This window comes from Rhinopithecus bieti, unplaced genomic scaffold, assembly GCF_001698545.2.
Source record: "Rhinopithecus bieti isolate Rb0 unplaced genomic scaffold, ASM169854v2 scaffold_25740, whole genome shotgun sequence".
Classification (NCBI taxonomy): domain Eukaryota; kingdom Metazoa; phylum Chordata; class Mammalia; order Primates; family Cercopithecidae; genus Rhinopithecus; species Rhinopithecus bieti.
This window is the reverse complement of record NW_016811705.1, coordinates 629,511-650,249: the sequence shown is the minus strand read 5'-3', so window position 1 is coordinate 650,249 and position 20,739 is coordinate 629,511. Positions and strand designations below refer to the sequence as shown.

Here is a 20,739-nt window from a genome sequence, read left to right as displayed (position 1 = left end):
TAGACTAGAATCAGCCAATCTGGGGTTTTAGTCTTGACTGTACCACTTAGTATAAAGCTTGAAGTGTGTGTGCGTGTGTGTGTGTGTGTAAATGAAAGTGTTTTTGAAAACTGAAAAGCACTCTGTCAATATACAATAGCACTGATAACACATTAATTTATGTCAAACCATGGATGACTAATATTTGAACTCTTCTGGAACATGCTTATTAAAAACAATCTAATTGGAATTTCAGGTGATAAAAGGAGTTAAGTATTTCAGGCAAAATCGGGGTAAAGTTGGTTGATTATTTGAGTTCTTTTTTTTTTAAACCTGTCACTGACTTGAAGCTCCTATATGAGGCTTTTATTCTTACTTTTATTTTTGTTGTTGCTGTTGCTGTTTGAGATGGAATCTCATTTTGTTGCCCAGGCTGGAGTGCAGTGGCACGATCTTGGCTCATTGCAATCTCCACCTCCTGGGTTCAAGCGATTCTCCCACCTCAGCCTCCCGAGTAGCTGGGATTACAGACACCCACCACCACGCTCAGCCAAGTTTTGTATTTTTAGTGGAGACAGGGTTTCTCCATGTTGACCAGGCTGGCTTCGAACTCCTGAGCCCAGGTAATCCACCCGCCTCGGCCTCCCAAAGTGCTGGGATTACAGGTGTGAGCCCCTGTGCCCGGCCATATATGAATTTTTTAAGCGAAGGGAGAGATATCTCAGCAGGCAGGTCTTCTCTACCCATATTCTAGGGAAAATGTCCCTAGAATTAGTTCCTCAATGTTTAACACGTGCTCCATACAAATATGAGTCTCCTGCGGATTTTATTTATTTTAAAAATTTTTTTTTATTTTATTTTATTTTAAAAATTTAAAAAATTTTTTTATTTAAAAAATTTTCGCTGAGTCAAAATGAGTTTGGAAATACTCGTTTAAAGAAAGGCCTTGGTTTCATTCTATGATGTATTATAATCTTTCATATACTAATCTTCATTGTGAAGGAAGACCCAAGAAGGAGGCAATATGCAGTTTTCACAAATTTGTTTGATCATGGAAAATGTGTCATTCGTTGGAAATAATGTTTTAGAGAACCCAATTGAGAAAAACACTGTGTTTGCAGCTTCTTTCCTTCTTTCATGCTCAAATTCAGAAGCTTGATAAGCAGTTGATTGTTTTTCCCTCTTTCTGTTAGGCCCTTTTGTCCAAGTGTGTCCCATCTACCATGTACTTTCTGTCTACAGAGGGTTTGGGACAGGGCAAGGAAATAGCAGCTGCATATCCATGTAGTAGTGGGGCATTGACGTTGTGGTTGATATTCCCTTTAGTATTTGTAATTCTTTATCTTTTGATTATTTGAGATTATCTGTCACATCTAAAATGTCTCCATGTAAGAAGAAAAAATCATTGTTGAAATCCATACACCATTGACAAAGTGTTCCCGTGACTCTATTTTAGCTTCATGTTGGGAACCAGGGCGCTTTTCAGTTTGCCAATTTTGGACTTTCTAATACTTTTTATTTAAAGAACATTGTGGCTGGCATGTGGCTCATTACAAAGTGTAATTCCAGCACTTTGGAGGCCGAGGCGGGTGGATCATTTGAGGTCAGGAGTTCGAGACCAGTCTGGCCCACACGGTGAAACCCCATCTCTAATAAAAATACAAAAATTACCCAGACGGTAGTGGTACTTGCCTGTAATCTCAGCTACTCAGGAGGCTGAGGCAGAAGAATCACTTGAGCCTGGGAGGTGGAGGTTGCAGTGAGCCGAGATCATGCCATTGCACTCCAGCATGGGTAACAGAGTAAGACCCTGTCTCAAAAAGGGCATTGTGATAGCTAAGCACATAATATTTGCTTTGAGTAGCATGTTCTTTAGAATAGTCAATTTTTTATTTAATGGCCTTTTATCCATTATACCGTTCTTTGCAAGTACCTTAAGTACTTAATATATTTAATCTTTTTTTTCTCTCTCTCTCTGTTTAGTAGACACATATTGGGCATAAATTTAGTAGACTACCAAAGGCTGTATATTTTTAGCCTACATGAAGATTAATATGACCCATATTTCCGTTAGGAACCATACTAACGGAAATGTTGTTAATACCGTACTTTGTTCCTGACCACAGCGGGAATATATACAATGACTCAATAGCAAAAGAAGTGAGGGTGAGATGACCTGTTCTCAGACTATTTCTACTCCTATCCTTAGTTGGGATTCATACAACCCAGCCTTTATTTTGCTGCTCTTAGTGGTTCCTGCCTGACCTGGCTTGAAAGCTTCCTAGTTGTGTCTATAGCTATGTTTGACTTGACCCTAGAGGAAGCAACACTCAGAAGTGAGTTCAAATATCATCTGAACTAATCCTACCTGGGCTTATTTTGAAGTACTGGGAGTCTCAGAGCCCTTGACTAGAAATAGTTTTTTAAAGGGAGTTTGGGTTGTCTAAAGGAAGATAAAGATCTTTGAATGGAATAGAACCTTTTGTCCAGGCTCCCCTTCCAAGTCCTGACTTCTGACTCTCCTGTCCTTCTCTGTTCTTTCATGTCTCCTCCTTTGGACTTGTGATCATTTTTAATATGAAAACTCTTTACAGTGATTTAAATATTCATCTTTCCTGCTTATAGTTCAGTGTAGAGGTTGTTTATGAGATAAAGAATTGGAAAACTGTCCATTGCCTTACTTATCTCAGTAGAACATTCAGATTCAACTCTAGAAGTCAGGTGTCAGAAGTAAGTCAGCAGTCTTTTGGTGAATGCTTATTCCTGTTTGTAAGAGCTGGTTCAAACCCCTCATAGGCTAGGGGAAACAGAGACCCATGAGGTTGTGGTATGGCCAGGGTGCTCTGCACCTCTATACCCTCAGGGGTTGATAGCATGATAGTTATGCGTTTCACATTTTTAACGATTTTCTTGCCCTTTATTCACCATATGATACACTTTTCTACTACTAGCACTTGGTTTTGGACTGATTTATACCCATACTTCCAGCCCCATTTCCAAGCAGTATAGCAGGAAACCGGACTGTGCCGGATACTGTCAGCCCACCCTTCTGTGTTTCATGAAAACATTATCTTAGGGCTAAACAGAGCAGCACTCATAGAACTCTTTGCACTCCATAAACATATGGCAGAGGCATTGACACAGAAGCCTTGCTATGGGAAAATAAGTAAGTTCTTAAACTGTGGGAAGGGCACAAAGGTAATTTAAAAATCGTTCATCTACTAGCAGTTGAGAATGTGAAAATGGTAAGTCTCATCCTTTGTAAGGTAAAAGAAAATAAAATCCCAACTGTTTCCCCTCGGATTTTTAAAAATCTACCCTAGATTGCTTCTAAAATTAATAACTATATCTGAGAATTTTGGATAACTTTGTTGGTGTGGAAAAGCTGTTTTCACATTGCCCCTTTAATTTTGTTTATTTTTATTTATTTATTTTTTTGAGATGGAGTTTTGCTCTTGTTGCCCAGGCCGGAGTGCAGTGGTGTGATCTTGGCTCACTGCAACCTCTGCCTCCCGGGTTCAAGCAATTCTCCTGCCTCAGCCTCCCGAGTAGCTGGGATTACAGGCGTGTACCACCACACCCAGCTAATTTTGTATTTTTAGTAGAGACGGGGTTTCTCTGCGTTGGTCAGGCTGGTCTCGAACTCCTGACCTCAGGTGATCTGCCCGCCTCGGCCTCCCAAAGTGCAGGGATTACAGGTGTGCACCACTGCGCCCAGGCTGCCACTTTAATTTTCTTTTTTTTTTTTTTAATTTATTTGAGACAGAGTTTCGCTCTTGTTGCCCAGGCTGGAGTCCAGTGGCGCTATCTTGGCTCACTGCAACTTCCGCCTCCCAGGTTCAAACGATTCTCCTGCCTCAGCCTCCCAAGTAGGTGGGACTACAGGCACGCACCACCGTGCCCGGTTAATTTTGTATTTTTGGTGGAGACGGGTTTTGCCATGGTGGTCAGGCTGGTCTCGAACTCCTGGCCTCAGGTGATCCACCCACCTCATCCTCTCAAAGTGCTGGGATTACAGGCATGAGCCACCACGCCTAGCTGCCACTGTAATTTTTTAGGCATCTGTCATCTGCTTTCTAAACAACAGCATTCCAGCTCATAGTTGAAAAACTAAAAATTTATTTTTATTTATTTATTTTTTGAGATGAAGTCTCGCTGTGTCGCCCAGACTGGAGTGCAGTGGCGTGATCTTGACTCACTTTCATCCTCCACCTCCCAGATTCAAGCAGTTCTCCTGCCTCAGCCTCCTAAGTAGCTGGGGTTCCAGGCACCTACCATCATGCCCGGCTAATGTTTTTTTGTATTTTTAGTAGAGACGGGATTTCACCATGTTGGCCAGGCTGGTTTCGAGCTACTGACTTCAAGTGATCCGCCCGCCTCAGCCTCTCAAAGTGCTAGAATTACAGGTGTGAGCTATTGTGCCCAGCCAAAATGTATGTTTAGACATTCTTTGTATTGTCTGCTGGTGGAGGCCTGCTTTAGCAACCAGACACTATATTTAGTGGGAATATTAATGAGGTTACTGTGGTTTTTAGGCCTGGCTAGATGTGCTCTATAACACATGCCAAGAAGATTATGATCACATTATGTTGAAAAGCTTTTAGCACACCAAATAAATGGGCTTTCCAAGAAGCTTTGTTGTCCCAGATGTTAGGAAATGGCCTAAGTCAGCCAGGGCCCTTTCATGGGGTGCCCAGGTTCGCATCAAGGCCAGATCTGAAAACAGGGACACTTACACTCAACTCTTAATTTTATCTATCTATCTATCTATCTATCTATCTATCTATCTATCTATCTATCTGTCTGTCTGTCTATCTATATCTATCTATCTATTTTTGAAGATGCTGTTCAGGCTCAACTTGAACTCCTGGGCTCAAGTGCCTCAGCCTCCCAAGTAGCTGGGATTACAGGCACACCTCACCATACCCAGCCCAACCCTTCATTTTTTAAACATTGTTCCCTTAAATAGTTCTAAAACCAAGTTTTTAGTGCTACTTTTTTCCTAGCCATTGCATAGTATATTTTTTAAAGAGGAGAACTTTGGGCCGGGCGCAGTGGCTCACGCTTGTAATCCCAGCACTTTGGGAGGCCGAGGTGGGCGGATCACGAGGTCAGGAGATCCAGACCGTCCTGGCTAACACAGTGAGACTCCATCTCTACTGAAAATACAAAAAATTAGCTGGGCGTGGTGGCAGGCGCCTGTAGTCCCAGCTACTCGGGAGGCTGAGGCCGGAGAATGGCATGAGCCCGAGAGGCGGAGCTTGCAGTGAGCCGAGATCGCACCACTGCACTCCAGCCTAGGCGACAGAGCGAGACTCCGCCTCAGAAAAAAAAAAAAAAGAGAACTTTGATACATTATTACTGATCTCTGCTTGATTTGACTCTGAAGAGTCATAGTTTTGGGATTTTGCCAGGCTGACTTTTTAAATCTTTTTTTACTTTTTATTTTATTTTATTTTTTGAGACAAGGTCTTACTCTATCACCCAGGTTGAAGTGCAGTGGTACAATCTTAGCTCACAGCAACCCCCGCCTTCCAGACTCAAGTGATTCTCCCACCTCAGCCTCCCGAGTAGCTGGGACCACAGGAGTGCACCACCACAACCGGCCAGTTTTTTGTGTTTTTGATAGAGATGGGGTTTCAGCATGTTGCTCAGGCTGGTCTTGAACTCCTGAGCTCAAATGATCTCCACGCCTCGGCCTCCCAGTGTGCTGGAATTATAGGTGTGAGCCACCGCACCTGGCCGAGCTGACTTTTTAAAGGACAGGTGTGAGTTCAAATTATGACTTGAACTGATTCTAAATGGGCTCATGTTAAAGCACTGAGTCCCAGATGTACTTTTTAAATGAAGCTATTGTAGTTTAAATTTATTAAACTTATTTGAGGTGCTAAGTTCCCTTAGATTTTCTCAGACCTCAGGAATGTGTCTTAAAAAAAAATAGTGAACTGGGGTTGAAATTTTCCTCTATTGGTCAGAAATAATACTTATTTTAGAAATATTCTTTAGCCAGGTGTGGTGGCTCATGCCTGTAATCCTAGCACTTTGGGAGGCCAAAGCGGGCAGATCACTTGAGGCCAGGAGTTCGAGACCAGCCTGGCCAACATGGTGAAACCCGTCTCTACCAAAAATGCAAAAATTAGCCAGGCATGGTGGCACATGCCTGTAATTCCAGCTACTCGGGAGACTGAGGCATGAGAATCACTTGAATCCAGGAGATGGAGGTTGCAGTGAGCCAAGATCATGCCACTGCACTCCAGCCTGGTGACAGAGCGAGACCCTGTCTCAAAAGTAAAATAAAAAATTGTAAAGAAATGCTCTTCTCTTGATTGAGTCATATATTTGCAACCATCTTAACTAATACATTGATTACCCAATATGGGGGACATTATCTATCATGGCAGTGAGCTCTGGTTATCTTGTGTCTAGACTTAGCTCTGTTGTATTGCCTTTAACAGTTGAAAATGTGTCAACAGCTTGCTTATGTTATCAGTTGATTTCTCACTTCTTTTTATCATGGATAACTACTTTGGTCTGATTTCTCAAAGTAACCTAGTGAGTTAAAAAAAAGTTTAAAGAAACTAAATTCCTCATTACTAAAGTGTACCTCTTTAATGAATATAACTCATTCCTAAGAGCTATCAGAGTATTTCTGAAACACACAGTATATTGAGCTCACACTAAACAGTGACCATGGGGCAGCCTCTAGTTGGAGTTTCTACTTCTGATCCTGGCAATGCTGTGGATGTCTATGGCCATAGTTTAGATGTCTGTATTGTGAATCATGGCCTCCTTTCAGCCAGCATAGTGTAGGATCTCCAAGTGAGTCAGGTCCTTCTGACAATGTCATGTCCTTCTAAAGTGTGGTCCTCAAAATGGAAAGCCAGAGTTGAGGTTTCTTACCCAGAGTACAGCTGGCTCTTCCTTTCAGTGTTCTAAATATTTTGCCTCTGTTGATAAAGTCTGACATTGCAATGGCCCCTCGTAGCATTTGGCCTAAATCTCTGGGTAGTCTGGAGAGAGACAGAAGGTGCTCACTCAAGTCCCTGTGTCCAGTAGTTTACTCCAACAATGTGATTATGAGAGCTTCTCCTTTGAAGCCAGAAGAGGAACCCAACCTCAGAGCTAATGTTTTCCATTCAAGTAGCCCCCATACTACTTCTCACCTACTCTATTTTCTGAGTTCTCCGAAATCACCACCTGAAGCCAGTATTCTCTGACTTGACCTCTGTTTGCTGGATTTCTCTTAAGCACAGAGGTGCCCATGTCATTGTCTCTTTCCTCTGATACAGTGTGGCAGCTCTGCACATCTTCTTTTCTGCCCTTCACACCCACGATCTCCAGTTCATTGTTTTCCTTCTTATGATTTGCAGCAGGTCCTTAGATTAGGTTTGTTCTTTTGTCAGCCTCTTCATATTCCTGATTCTTTGAGTTAAAGCCTTGCTTGATGTGCTACTTAACTACATCTTCTTTACACTTTGACTTACACATTGTATTTGTGCTGCCAATTTTTTTCTTTCTTTTTTTGACCCAATACTATGCTTTGGCTGTGTGCTGCCAATTTTTCTGAGTAGATGCCAGCCTTAGATTTATTCCTATTAAATTATATCACTTCACTTTGCTTGTTTTTCCAGCTCGTCTGCTTTGATTCTGTTATCTGAAATCCTTGCTTCTACTTGCCTTCTAGTCACCCATAAGTATGCTTTACGTGCCTTAGGATAACTAGGTATCTGACAGATTTATTTTTATTTTTATTATTATTATTTTTTAATACGGAGTCTCGCTTTTGCCAGGCTGGAGTGCAGTGGCATGATCTTGGCTCACTGCAACCTCTGCCTCCCGGGTTCAAGCTATTCTCCTGCCTCAGTCTCCCAAGTAGCTGGGACTACAGGTGCGTGCCACCACACCTGGCTAATTTTTGTATTTTCAGTAGAGATGGGATTTCACCATGTTGGCCAGGATGGTCTCGATCTCTTGACCTCATGATCTGCCTGCCTCAGCCTCCCAAAGTGCTGGGATTAGAGGCGTGAGCCACCAGGCCTGGCTGGTATCTGACTGATTTATTTGGTTGTTCCCACCACCAAAGACAGACTGTAACAGAGGCCAGTCTTTGGCTGTCCTTAACAGAACTTTTAGTACATAACTCAAGCTTAGCCTGACCTTGGCCAATGCCTCCTTTCTATTACTACAACTTTTGAGGTCTGAGAAGAGGGAATTCTGCACCTGTGAACAGTTTGTGGTCTCCCTAGTATCTGTTCTCTGCCACTAAGAGTTGTTTAGCCGTTGCTTTATTTATTTCAGGAGGTCAGTTTTTTGAGTAATAACAAAATGACTGCAGACGGAAATATTTTCTCTAGCTCGTTAGAAACAAAACAATTAAGCATTGAGATCAGTTTAAACTTACAAAGTACAGCTTTCTCTTTGTCTGTAGCATTCTAAATATATTATTCCCTTTACCATCTTCTATAGCCACTCATCCACTCATCCAAGGCTCCATATCAGTCCATCTTATCCTTAGTGGTTACAAGCTCATCAATAAATTACATGTATTCTTCAGCATCTTTGGGTATAGTAATCTCCATTAGGCTTATGAGTATGAATCTAAGTGTCTCTCGGTAGGTACTTCTCATCTCCTTTGCCTGCAAGGCCTTTTGAAACAGAGGGTCAGCTTAATGATATGATCAGCTCTGCACGGGGCTCTACTATTTGAGCTTTAATGGTAATATAGGTCAGTAACATGATCCCACCAGATTGGTGTGTCCGAAGTGTCAGAGGTTAATGATATTCCAGGTAATTGCAGAGGTTAACAGATAAGCCAGTTTTTATTTTGTTATATATTTGTTTGTTGGAAAAAATAGAGTTAATTTGGATAATCTACTAAAATATTAGGTAATAGTATAGATGGCACTGGGATGTGGCAAAAACCCCACAAATGGTTTGGGAATGCTTTTCAGAAATTCTTTTACAGACCATAAGTTATTTTAGGGAAGAACTTTGTATTGGTCTACAGTTCATTTCAGTTGTAACATGGTGGCTGACAGGGAATAGGCACTCCATAAATACTAGTCACGAGGGTGAGTCCACTCGACCCAAAATAATCACCCCTTAGTAGGAGCCAAACTAAGCACCCTTAATCCTTCATGCAGCTGCTTCTCTTTCGTTGATTTTGTTGTTGTTGTTGTTCCTTATGTCCTTTTATTCTTTAACAATTTATTAATTTATTTTTTATTTTATTTTTTATTTTTGTTGGTAATCTTAGCTGGGATTACAGGTGTGTGCCACCATGCCTCGCTTTTTTTTTTTTTTTGAGACAGGGTCTCACTCTGTCGCTCAGGCTGGAGTGCAGTGGTGCGATCTCGGCTCACTGCAACCTCTACTTCCCAGGTTCAAGTGATTCTCTTGTCTCACTCAACCTCTGGAGTAGCTGGTATTACAGGCACCACCACCACACCTGGCTCATTTTTGTATTTTCCATAGAGGTGGGGTTTCACCATGTTACCCAGACTGGTCTCAAACTCCTGACCTCAAGTGATCCACCCGCTTCTGCTTCCCAAAGTGTTGGGATTACAGGCGTGCACCACTGTGCCCAGCCAAATTTTAATACATAGTGGGTATAGATAGTAAATATTTTGATACAGGCATGCAACGTGAAATAAGCACATCATGGAGAATGTGGTATCGATCCCCTCGAACATTTATCCTTTGACTTACAAACAATCCAATTACACTCCTTATTTTAATATACAATTAAGTTATTATTGACTATAGTCACCCTGTTGTGATATCAAATAATAGGTCTTATTCATTGTTTCTGATTTTTTTGTACCCATTATCCATCTCCATCTCCTGTCCCACTGTAGCTCCCCACTACGTTTCCCAGCCTATCCTTCTACTCTCTATGTATGTGAGTTCAATTGTTTTGATTTTTAGATCCCACAAATAAGTGAGAACATGTGATGTTTGTCTTTCTGTGTCTGGCTTATTTCACTTAACATAGTGATCTCCAGTTCTATCCATGTTGTTGCAAATGGTTGGATCTCATTCTTTTTTAAGGCTGAATGGAACTCTATTGTGTATATGTTCCACATTTGCTTCATCCATTCATATTTTTGTTTGTTTTGTTTTGTTTTCTTTTAGACAGAGTTTCGCTCTTGTCTCCCAGGCTGGAGTGCAATGGTGCGATCGTGGCTCACTGCAACCTCCACCTCCCGGGTTCAAGCGATTTTTCTGCCTCAGTGTCCCAAGTAGCTGGGATGACAGGCACCCACCACCACATCTGGCTAATTTTTGTATTTGTAGTAGATACAACATGTAGTAGACCATGTTGTCTAGGCTGATCTCAAACTCCTGACCTCAGGTGATCCGCCTGCCTTGGCCTCCCAAAGTGCTGGGATTACAGGTGTGAGCCACCATACCTGGCCCATTCATCTGCCAATGGACACTTAGGTTGCTTACAAATTTGAGCTATTGTGAACAGTACTGCAACAAACATGGGAGTGCAGATATCTCTTTGATAGACTGATGTCCTTTCTTTGGGGTATATACCCAACAATGGGATTGCTGGATCATATGGTAGCTCAATTTTTACTTTTCTAAGGAAACTCCAAACTGTTCTCCCTGGTGATTGTACTAATTTTCATTCCAACCAACAGCATACAAGGGTTCCCTTTTCTCTACATCCTCACCAGCATTTGCTATTGCCTGTCTTTTGGATATAAACCGTTTTAACTGAGGTGAGATGATATCTCATTGTGGTTTTGATTTGCATTTCCCTGATGATCAATGATGTTAAGCATCTTTTCATATTCCTGTTTGCCATCTGTATGTCTTCTTTTGAGAAATGTCTGTTCAAATCTTTTGCCCATATGTGATTGGATTATTAGATTTTTTTCCTAGAGAGTTGTTTGAGCTCCTTACATATTCTGGTTATGAATCCCTTGTCAGATGGATAGTTTGCAAATATTTTCTCCCATTCAGTGGGTTGTCTCTTTGTTGATTTTAGCCTTTGCTGTGCAGAAGGTTTTTAACTTGATGTGATCCTATTTGTCCATTTTTGCTTTGGTTGTCTGTTTGTGGGGGGTATTGCTCAATAAATTTTTGCCAAGACCAGTGTCCTAAAGATTTTTCCCAGTGTTTTCCTTCAGTAACTTCATAGTTTGAGGTCTTAGATTTAAGATGTTAATCTATTTTGATTTATATATATATATATATATATATTTGAGACAAGGTCTTGCTCTGTCACCCAGGCTAGAGTGCGGTGGCATGATCTTGGCTCACTGCAACCTCCACCACCTGGATTCAAGTGATTCTTGTGCCTCAGCCTCCCAAGTAGCTGGGGTTACAGGTGTGCGCCACCACGCCTGGCTAATTTTTTTGTATTTTTGGTAGAGACGGGGTTTCACCATATTGGCCAAGCTGATCTCAAATTCCTGACCTCAAGTGATTCACCCACCTCGGTCTCCCAAAGTGCTAGGATTACAAGAGTGAGCCACAGCACCCAGCTGAAGATTTTTATCATGAAGGGATTTTGAATTTTATCAAATACTTTTTCTGCATCAATTAAAATGATAATATGGTGTTTATCCTCCATTCTGTTGATATGATTGACTGATTTTTTTTTTTTTCTTTGAGACAGAGTTTCGCTCTGTTGCCAGGCTGGAGTGCAGTGGTGCGATCTCGGCTCACTGCAACCTTCACCTCCCAGGTTCAACTGATTCTCCTGCCTCAGCCTCCTGAGTAGCTGGAATTACAGGCACATGCCACCATGCCCAGCTAATTTTTGTATTTTTAGTAGAGACGAGGTTTCACCATGTGGGTCAGGCTGGTCTCAAGTTCCTGACCTTGTGATTTCTGATTTTATTTATTTGAATCTTTTCTTTTTCTTAGTCTGGCTAAAAGTTTGTCGGTTTTGTTTAACTTTTCTATTGTCTTTTTCATTTCGGTTGCATTTTATTTCTGCTCTGATCTTTATTATGTCTTTCTTCTGTTAATCTTGGGTTTCATTTCCTCTTGCGTTTCTAGTTCTTTAAGTTTTATCATTAGATTGTTTATTTGAAGTTTTCCCTCCTTTTTGATGTAGGCTTACACTATAAACTTTCCTCTTAGTACTGCTTTTGCTGTATCCATAGGTTTTGGTATGTTCTGTTTTCATTATCATTTGTCTCAATAAAATTTTCAGTTTCCTTCTTAATTTCTTCATTGACCCACTGGTCATTCAGGAGCATATTGCTTAATTTCCATGTATTTGTTTTTTCTTTTTTTTCTTTTTTCTTTTTTTTTTTGACGGAGTTTCACTCTTGTCGCCCAGGCTAGAGTGCAATGGTGCGATATCTCGGCTCACTGCAACCTCCACCTCCCAGGTTCAAGCGATTCTCCTGCCTCAGCTTCCCAAGTAACTGGGATTATAGGCATGCGCCACCACACCTGGCTAATTTTGTATTTTTAGTAGAGACGGGGTTTCCCCTTATTGGTCAGGCTGGTCTCAAACTTCTGACCTCAAGTGATCCACCTGCCTTGGCCCAAAGTGCTGGGATTACAGGTGTGAGCCACTGTGCCCGGCCCATGTATTTGTGTAGTTTGCAAAATTCCTTTTGTTATTAATTTCTAGTTTTATTACATTATGGTTACAGAAGATACATGATATTATTTCAATTTTTTTGAATGTTTTAAGACTTACTTGGTGACCTAACATATGGTCTATCCTTGAGGATGATTCATGTGCTGAGGAAAAGAATGTGTGTTCTGTAGCTTTTGGATGAAATGTTCTGTAAATATCTGTTAGATCCCTTTGGTTAGTCGTGCAGATTAAGTCTGCATCTTTCATCAATAAAGATGTTTCTTTATTGGGGCCTGTCTTTCTCTTTAGCACTAATATTTGCTTTATATATCTGGGTGCTCCAGTGTTGGGTGCATACATATATAATCAATTTATATATATATATATATGTATGTATGTGTGTATGTATTTTTGAGACGGAGTCTTGTTCTGTCACCCAGGCCGGAGTGCAGTGGCGTGATCTCAGCTCACTGAAACCTCCACCTCTGGGGTTTAAGTGATTCTCCTGCCTCAGCCTCCTGGGTAGCTGAGATTACAGGTACCTGCCACCATGCCTACTAATATAGTACAGGGGTGTTGTACCCCGTAGAGACGGGGTTTTGCCATGTTGGCCAGGCTAGTCTGAAACTCCTGACCTCAAGTGATCCACCCACCTTGGCCTCCCAAAGTGCAGGGATTACAGGCATGAACCACTGTGCCCAGCCCAAATATATATTTAAAATTGCTATATCCTCTTGTTGAATTGACCCCTTTATCATTATATAGTGACCTTTGTCTCTTCTTTGAGTTTCCTCAGCACAACTATTTTGAATTCTCTGTCTGAAAGGTCACATATCTCTGTTTCTCCAGGATTGGTCCCTGGTGCCTTATTTAGTTTATTTGGCGAGGTCATGTTTTCCTGGATGGTGTTGATGCTAGCAGATGTTCTTTGGTGTCTGGGCATTGAAGAATTAGGTATTTATTGTAGTCTTCACTGCCTGGGCTTATTTATACCTGTCCTTCTTGGGAAGGCTTTCCAGGTATGTGAAAGGACTTGGGTGTTGTATTCTACGCTGTTTCTGCTTTAGGGGTCACCCAAGCCCAAGTTAGCTACTGCGGTTCCTGTAGACTCATAGAGGTGCTGCCTTGATGGTCTTGGGCAAAATCTGGGAGAATTATCTGCATTACCAGGCAGAGATTCTTGTTCTTTTCCCTTACTTTCTCCCAAAGAGTCTCTCTGTTCTCAGTCACCTAAAGCTGGGGGTGGAGTGACACAAACCCCTGTGGCCACCACCACTCTGACTGTGCTGTGTCCGACCTGAAGCCAGCACAGTACTGGCTTTTGCGTAAGGCCTGCCGTAACCACTCCCTGGTTACTGCGTGTGTTCACTCAGGGCCCTGGGCCTCTACTATCAGCAGGTGGCAAAGCCAGCCAGGCTTGTGTCTTTCCCTTCAGGGCGGTGAGTTTCCCCAAGCCCCCGGGCAGACTCAGAGGTGCTGTCCCGGCATCATGTACTAAAGTGGAAAACCTTAGAAGTCTACCTGGTATTCTATTGTATGGTGACTGAGCTGGCACTCAAACCACAATTGCATTCTTTCCCACTCTTCCCTCCCCTTTCCAAAGGCGGAGGAGTCTCACTTTTCTACCACTGCCACCCCAGGCCATGAGAAGTACTGCCAGACTAAGTCCAGCATTCCCTTAAGGCCCTGCGTCAGCTGGTGGTAAACACTGCCTGGCCTGAAACCCTCTTTCAGAGCACTGGGCTCCCCTCTGGCCCAGGGCAGGTCCAGAAATGCCATCCAAGAGTCAAATCCTAGAGTTGGGGACCCCAGGAGCCTACCCACTGCTCTACCCAACTGTGGCCGTGCTGGTACCTAAAGCCAGCAAGTCTCAGAGGCTCACCCGAGGTCCTGGGTATCACTGCTGGCTATTCAGGGCCCAAGGGCTCTTCAGCCAGCAGGTAATGCATGCTGCCAGGACTGGGTCCTTCCTTCAAGGCAGTGGGTTTCCTTCTGGCCGAAGGTGTGTCTAGAAATGTCACCTGGGAATTAGGGCCTGAAAAAGGGACCTCACAATTCTGACTGTGCCCTGTCCTTCTGTGGCTGAGCTGGTATCCAAGATGCAAGATGAAGCCCTTCCCACTTTTCCCTCTCCTCTCCTCAAACTGAAGGAAGCCATGAGCTGTGCAGCCTGGGGTTAGGGCAGGGGTGATGCCAGCCCTCCCTTGGCTGATGTCTCAGTAGGCCATGTGCCCCCGAATCCACTGTCTCTGGGCCTAGTTCAGCACTAGGACTCACCTAAGTGTTGCAGTCCTTATGGCCTAGACTGACTTGCAAGTTGATTTGGAGACACAGAGCGCTGTAGCCCACAGTGGCGAGGCTTGGGGGAACTCGAGTTGGGGGAATTGGAGATTCCCCTCAGGCTCGGGCTGGTTTAAATACTTGGTGATTCAGGACTATTTTTCTATCTCCTCAGTGCCTCTTTCAGCAATATGAAGATAAAACCAGGTACTACGAGGACCTACCTGATTTTTGGTTCTTCTAAAGGTGTTTTTTTCCTGTGTGGATAGTTACTAACTTCCTGTTCTTGTGGGGCACGGGTTGGGTGGAGGTTGATCGGCGGAGACTTCTGTTCTTCCATCTTGCTCTGCCTCTCTTTTGTTGATTTCAATCCAGAAATACTGTTTGACTGTTGCTGTTTAAGAGGTCGTGGTCACTAACTTGCGCATCTGTGTTTGTGGATCATCATGGTGTGTGTCTTGTCTTTAGGCAAACCTCTGCTCTTCAGACACACCTCAGGAGCAGCTCTGCAGGAACAGCACCACTCACCCCTCTGGAAGCCTTCAGGAAAGGCCCCTGAGAGCACAGTAGCAATCCAAAAGCCACATTCTTTTTTTTATTTTTACTATTATGACATATATATTTTTGAGACAGGGTCTCACTGTGTCACCTAGGCTGGAGTACAATGACACGATCTTGGCTCACTGCAGCCTCTAGCTCTTGGGCTCAAGGGATCCTCCCGCCTCAGCCTCCCAAGTAGCTGGGACTACAGGTGCATCCCACTATGCAGGGCTAATTTTTTTGTTGTTGCCCAGGCTAGTCTCGAACTCCTGGCCTCAAGGGATCCTCCTGCCTCAGCCTTCCAAGGTGTTGGAATTACAGGCATCAGCCACTGCACCTAGCCTATTTTTTTTTATATTAAGAGTCATACCTATTGGCATTTAATGTTCAGCTCTTCACAAACTTGATTTTTCTAACTTTCCAGGCAAAATGAAAATGATTGGAAATTGCAAACCTAAAAGAGGTGTTTGGAAAGTGTTTTAGATATGATAACGGACCACCAGATTTTGAAGGGGGCCAATAGAAAAAGTGAAAACTCTCTACTGCATTGTATTACTTGGCATTCCTTAGGAATAATGTTCATAATGTCGCCTATCTAAGAGGGGGGAGGGGAACTAGTACATTTTAGCAAGATTTTTGTCAAAAAACATCAACATTCAAGATATTTTGGCACCAAAAAGGAGAAGTGTCTGGTTTCTGGAAAAATAACTTGAGGTATATGTTATTCCCTAAGAAAGCTGGTAAATAAGGCATCACTGTGCCTCTGGCCTCAAGGCAGTCATGAAAGCCTTCATGACACATCTTCTGAAGTACTGTGTAGACTAGATCCCTCAAAACCCTTCAGCCAGTAAGGAGCATTGTTACCAAGCTTAGCTGGAAGCCCAAATAGACAGAAGGTGCTGTTTTATTAATACTGCATTTTCAAATATCAACACAAATGTATTACATGATCTTACGTATGTTTGTTCAGCATTTTACAGCTTGCAATAGCCATCATTCCACTTGGTCCTAATGTCCCTGTGTAATGGAAATCTTTTCTCATCAACCGATGGAGCATAATTAAGTCTTTTTCATGGCTGCATGATATTCCATCGGAATGGATAATCCATATTTTATTCAAGTGTTTCCCTGTAGCTAGACATTTACTTTGTTTCTGATTTTTTGCCATTGTGGACAAGTCTCGCAATAGATATACTTTACATATGTCCTCACTTCTGGTGGTTATATTTCCAAGCATTGGGATTGCATCTGGAACAATAGCCAACACTGGGATTCTTGGGCCGAAGGGTATAAATATTTTTAATTTGAATAATTTGCTAGTTTGCTTTTCGAAAATGTTGTAGCAGACCAGGTGTGGTGGCTCACGCCTGTAATCCCAGCACTTTGGGAGGCCAAGGCAGGTGGATCACCTGAGGTCAGGAATTTGAGACCAGCCTGGCCAACATGGTGAAACCCCATCTCTACTAAAACTATAAAAATTATATTTGGGTGTGGTGGTGGGCACCTGTAATCCTAGCTACTTGGGAGGCTACGGCAGGAGAATCACTTGAACCTGGGAGGTGGAGGTTGCAGGAGGTGGAGGTTGCAGTGAGCTGAGATTGTTCCATTGCACTCCAGCCTGAGCAACAACAGTGAGACTCCATCTCAAAAAAAAAAACAAAACAAAACAAAAAAAAACCTTGTAGCAATTCATATTTCTATCAGCAGATGATGAGAAATAGTTATCACTCTTTTAAATGTTTGCCAGTCTGATGAGAATAATGGCTTCAATTTTTTCCTGACTACAAGTAAATATGAACATCTTTTTTTTTTTTTTCTTCTTTTTTCTTTAAGAGCCAGGGAAACAGTATGCTGCTCAGGCCGGGCTTGAACTCCTGGGCTCAAGTGATCCTCTCACCTCCTGAGTAGCTGGGATTACAGGTGCATGCCACCACAACCAGCTAATATAAACATTTTTATGTGAATTGTCTGTGAATTCTTATGTGAATTATTCTCTATGCATTTCCTCATTGAATTGTGTATCTCCAAAGAAGATACACAAATGGACAACAAGGACATGAAAAAAATGCTAAACATTGTCCATCATTAGAGAAATGCAAATCAAAACCACAATAAGATAGTATTTCGACTGGGCGTGGTGGCTCACGCCCGTAATCCCAGCGCTTTGGAAGGCTGAGGCAGGCGGATCACCCGAGATCAGGAGTTTGAGACCAGCCTGGCTAACATGGTGAAACCCCATTTCTACTAAAAATACAAAAAATTAGCAGAGCGTGGTGGTGCACTCCTGTAATACCAGCTACTCAGGAGGCTGAGGCAGGAGAATGGCTTGAACCCGGGAGGTGGAGGTTGCATTGAGTCGAGATCGCACCACTACACTCCAGCCTGGCAACAGAGTGACAATCCATCTCAAAAATAATAATAATAATTAAAAATAAACAAAGTTAATGATGTTTCTTTTCTAAAGTTCTAGGAAAGGAAAGTGGGTGAGAACGTGGTAACTTTTTTCTTCTTTTGGTTTTCAGTCATACAGCTTTGCTTCATTTAGATTTAAAAATGTTCCCTAAAGGGCTGTAATGAAAAGTTGTCTTCTATTGAAGTTTCCAGTGTTGGGGGGAGATTAAGGTAACAGAGAAAGTTCCAAAACTAAAAAAGCCCCAATTATTATAGTAGCTTCTTAACACCTCAGCTGTGAGTCCCTTCCTCTCCAGTCCATGGTATGCAGTTTTGGGGTGTTAGTCTCAGGGACCTGCATCACTACGACACTGAGGTGCACAGCCTCACAGCAGTGTACCCTTCAGTTCCTCCCATATTCAGTGTGCCTCTTGCCCTCAGGCCTGGCTCCAGCCACAGCATCTCCCAAGGATGTGCCTGCCTCCTCTTGCTTATGGCCGTTGTCCTGGCTGCTTCCTCTCCCTGCAGTGTTCTTCTTTGTCCTGCACTGTCAGATGCTGCCCGGCTTTCAGGATTCAGCTCACGTGCTTTGACATGCACAGCCCCTCTTAATCCTCCCCAGCACCCTTTGATGTAAACACTGTTATACCTATTTACAGATTGCACAAATGTGTGTGTGTGTGATGTGTTTATGTGTGTGAAAACATACCCATTTTACAGATATAGAGCAAACAGAGGCACAGAGATTTTAAGAATTTGTCTCATATCACACAAGAAGTAAATCAAGGAGCTTATTCCAAAGCCTATGCTCTCGATTACCATCCAGTATCAGCAGAGTTGAAAGCAGCATCTGATTGAGACATACCATGAAGCTATACTATAAACTCTCAAAAGCAAGGCATGTGAGGAAGCTTTGCTAAACCATTTTTCTCTGTCTTTCCTCTTTGGGTCCAGGTTGAAGTAAAGCCATATGTGCTGGATGATCAGATGTGTGATGAGTGCCAGGGCACACGCTGTGGTGGGAAGTTTGCCCCGTTCTTCTGTGCCAACGTCACCTGTCTGCAGTATTACTGTGAATACTGCTGGGCGAGCATACATTCCCGAGCCGGGCGGGAGTTCCACAAACCGCTGGTGAAGGAGGGAGGCGACCGCCCTCGTCACGTCCCGTTCCGCTGGAGCTGAGCCACGGCCGACCCAGCCACAGTACTGGAGTAGATAACAAGGAGGGGAGAGAGAGGGCACTGCCTCAGGGCTTACAGTGTTCTGGAAATCTGTGCATTCGTTCTCGATTTTTAAAGAAGAATTGGGTCTTTTTATTATTATTATTAATTATTATTATTATTTACAGTCATATTACTGAACTCAGTGTCCAGTATAATGCAGAATTGCAGAGTGTAGAATGGTACTGATTTGCACTTTGATTCACACCTTTGTCTGCTTGGTACCTTAATTTTTTATACCTGATTTGTCACTCGTGACAGTATGTAGGCTGCCATTCTCAGTAGCGGCCGTCAGGCTACTGTCTGTGATTCTTTTGTTTGTTGCTGTGGTGGTGTTGTTCTGATTGTTTTGAACTGGAGCATGCACTTATTTTCAGAAACTTAGAGAGTTGCCCCTAGAACAAGACTTACCAAAGGTAATACTCGTGAGTAGGTGGCAGATGTAGCAAAAACTTCACAACAATTCAGCAATCATTAGTTCGGGTCACTTAGAGTAAGGATAACCCTTCATGAAAATAAGCCTTTAGTTGCTCTCTATTTTGACTTGTAAGGATACCTCATAAGCTGGATCTTTTATTTTTCCTTCATGTTTGATTTTTGTTTTGCCGAGGATTTTGGTTAGATCTTTTAGTATTATGTAAATTTATGCTGCAATAGCTTTTGCTGCTATTAAAATGGTATTATTAATACCATAATACTCTATTCAGGCTAAGATATCAATTAAACACAAAAACCCAACAACACACTTTTGTGATTTTAGGGATAGAGTCAGCTGCCGAAAGGAGATCAGAATAGACTTCAGAAAGCTTTGGTGGAAGGTCACTATTTCTGACTGCATGTTTACTTAATCAGGTTGCTGCATGCAATAAATTTTATATCCAATGTCTAGTATAAAACGTTCCCACAATGCACAAATTAAGAATCTATATAAGCTATAAAATACTCATTTTTTTAAAAAAGTTTTTTTCATTCAAAGAATTGGTAATTGACCAGAGGAAGGCATGCCTCAGTAAATGGAATGCTCTGAATGAGAAGAGCCCATAACAGAATGACCTATATTACAACCGATATAAAACCTAGGTGTAGGATATTCTTCAAGCAAATTTGTGGATGGTAGATGAAGTACTTTGCGGTGCTCTGTTATATATTGTGCAATTTATTTTATATAGTAAAGTGATTATGTCTAACTGTGATCAAACTTAACTGTTTAAAGCCTCTGTCAGACATTAACGAACTTGACAGTTCATAACTGGTATATTATAAACTAACACATGAGCTCTTAGTTACAATCTCTTAGTGCTTGCACCATTTTACATAGCTTCAGACCTTGTCCAGAAAACCAAAGAGCTCATCTTAGCTTACAAACACTAAGAATATATACAGGATATAGAGATAAGTTGTCAGATTGACAAACTAGGCACATTTTTAAGAAAGTTGTGTAATGGTGATGCTAAAGAAATGTCTGTACAAAATAAGATGGCCTGGGCAGAGTTGGTTGTCTGGGTGAGAAACTAACTACTTAATTCCCTGGATTAATCCTGTTAAGCTTGAGTAGAATGAAGGCCTGCTGGCACTAGCGTGGTCTAGAATGGAGGCCTGCTAGCCATAGCGTGTGGTCTAGAATGGAGGCCTGCTAGCCCTAGCGTGGTCTAGAATGGAGGCCTGCTAGCCCTAGCGTGGTCTAGAATGGAGGCCTGCTAGCCCTAGCGTGGTCTAGAATGGAGGCCTGCTAGCCCTAGCGTGGTCTAGAATGGAGGCCTGCTAGCCCTAGCGTGG

General features: G+C 42.4%; 1 protein-coding gene across 3 annotated transcripts in view; it reads left to right on the top strand.

Annotated features, from left to right (window-relative positions):
- CPEB3 (cytoplasmic polyadenylation element binding protein 3) overlaps positions 1-20,733 on the top strand; it is a 208,777-nt gene extending 188,044 nt beyond the window's left edge. For all 3 annotated transcript variants that reach the window (XM_017894706.1, XM_017894705.1, XM_017894704.1), the window contains one exon: positions 18,698-20,733. In XM_017894706.1, the coding sequence (XP_017750195.1) occupies positions 18,698-18,925 (228 nt within the window). In that variant the 3' untranslated portion in view covers positions 18,926-20,733. The remainder of the gene's footprint in view (positions 1-18,697) is intronic.
- The last annotated feature ends 6 nt before the right edge of the window (positions 20,734-20,739 follow it).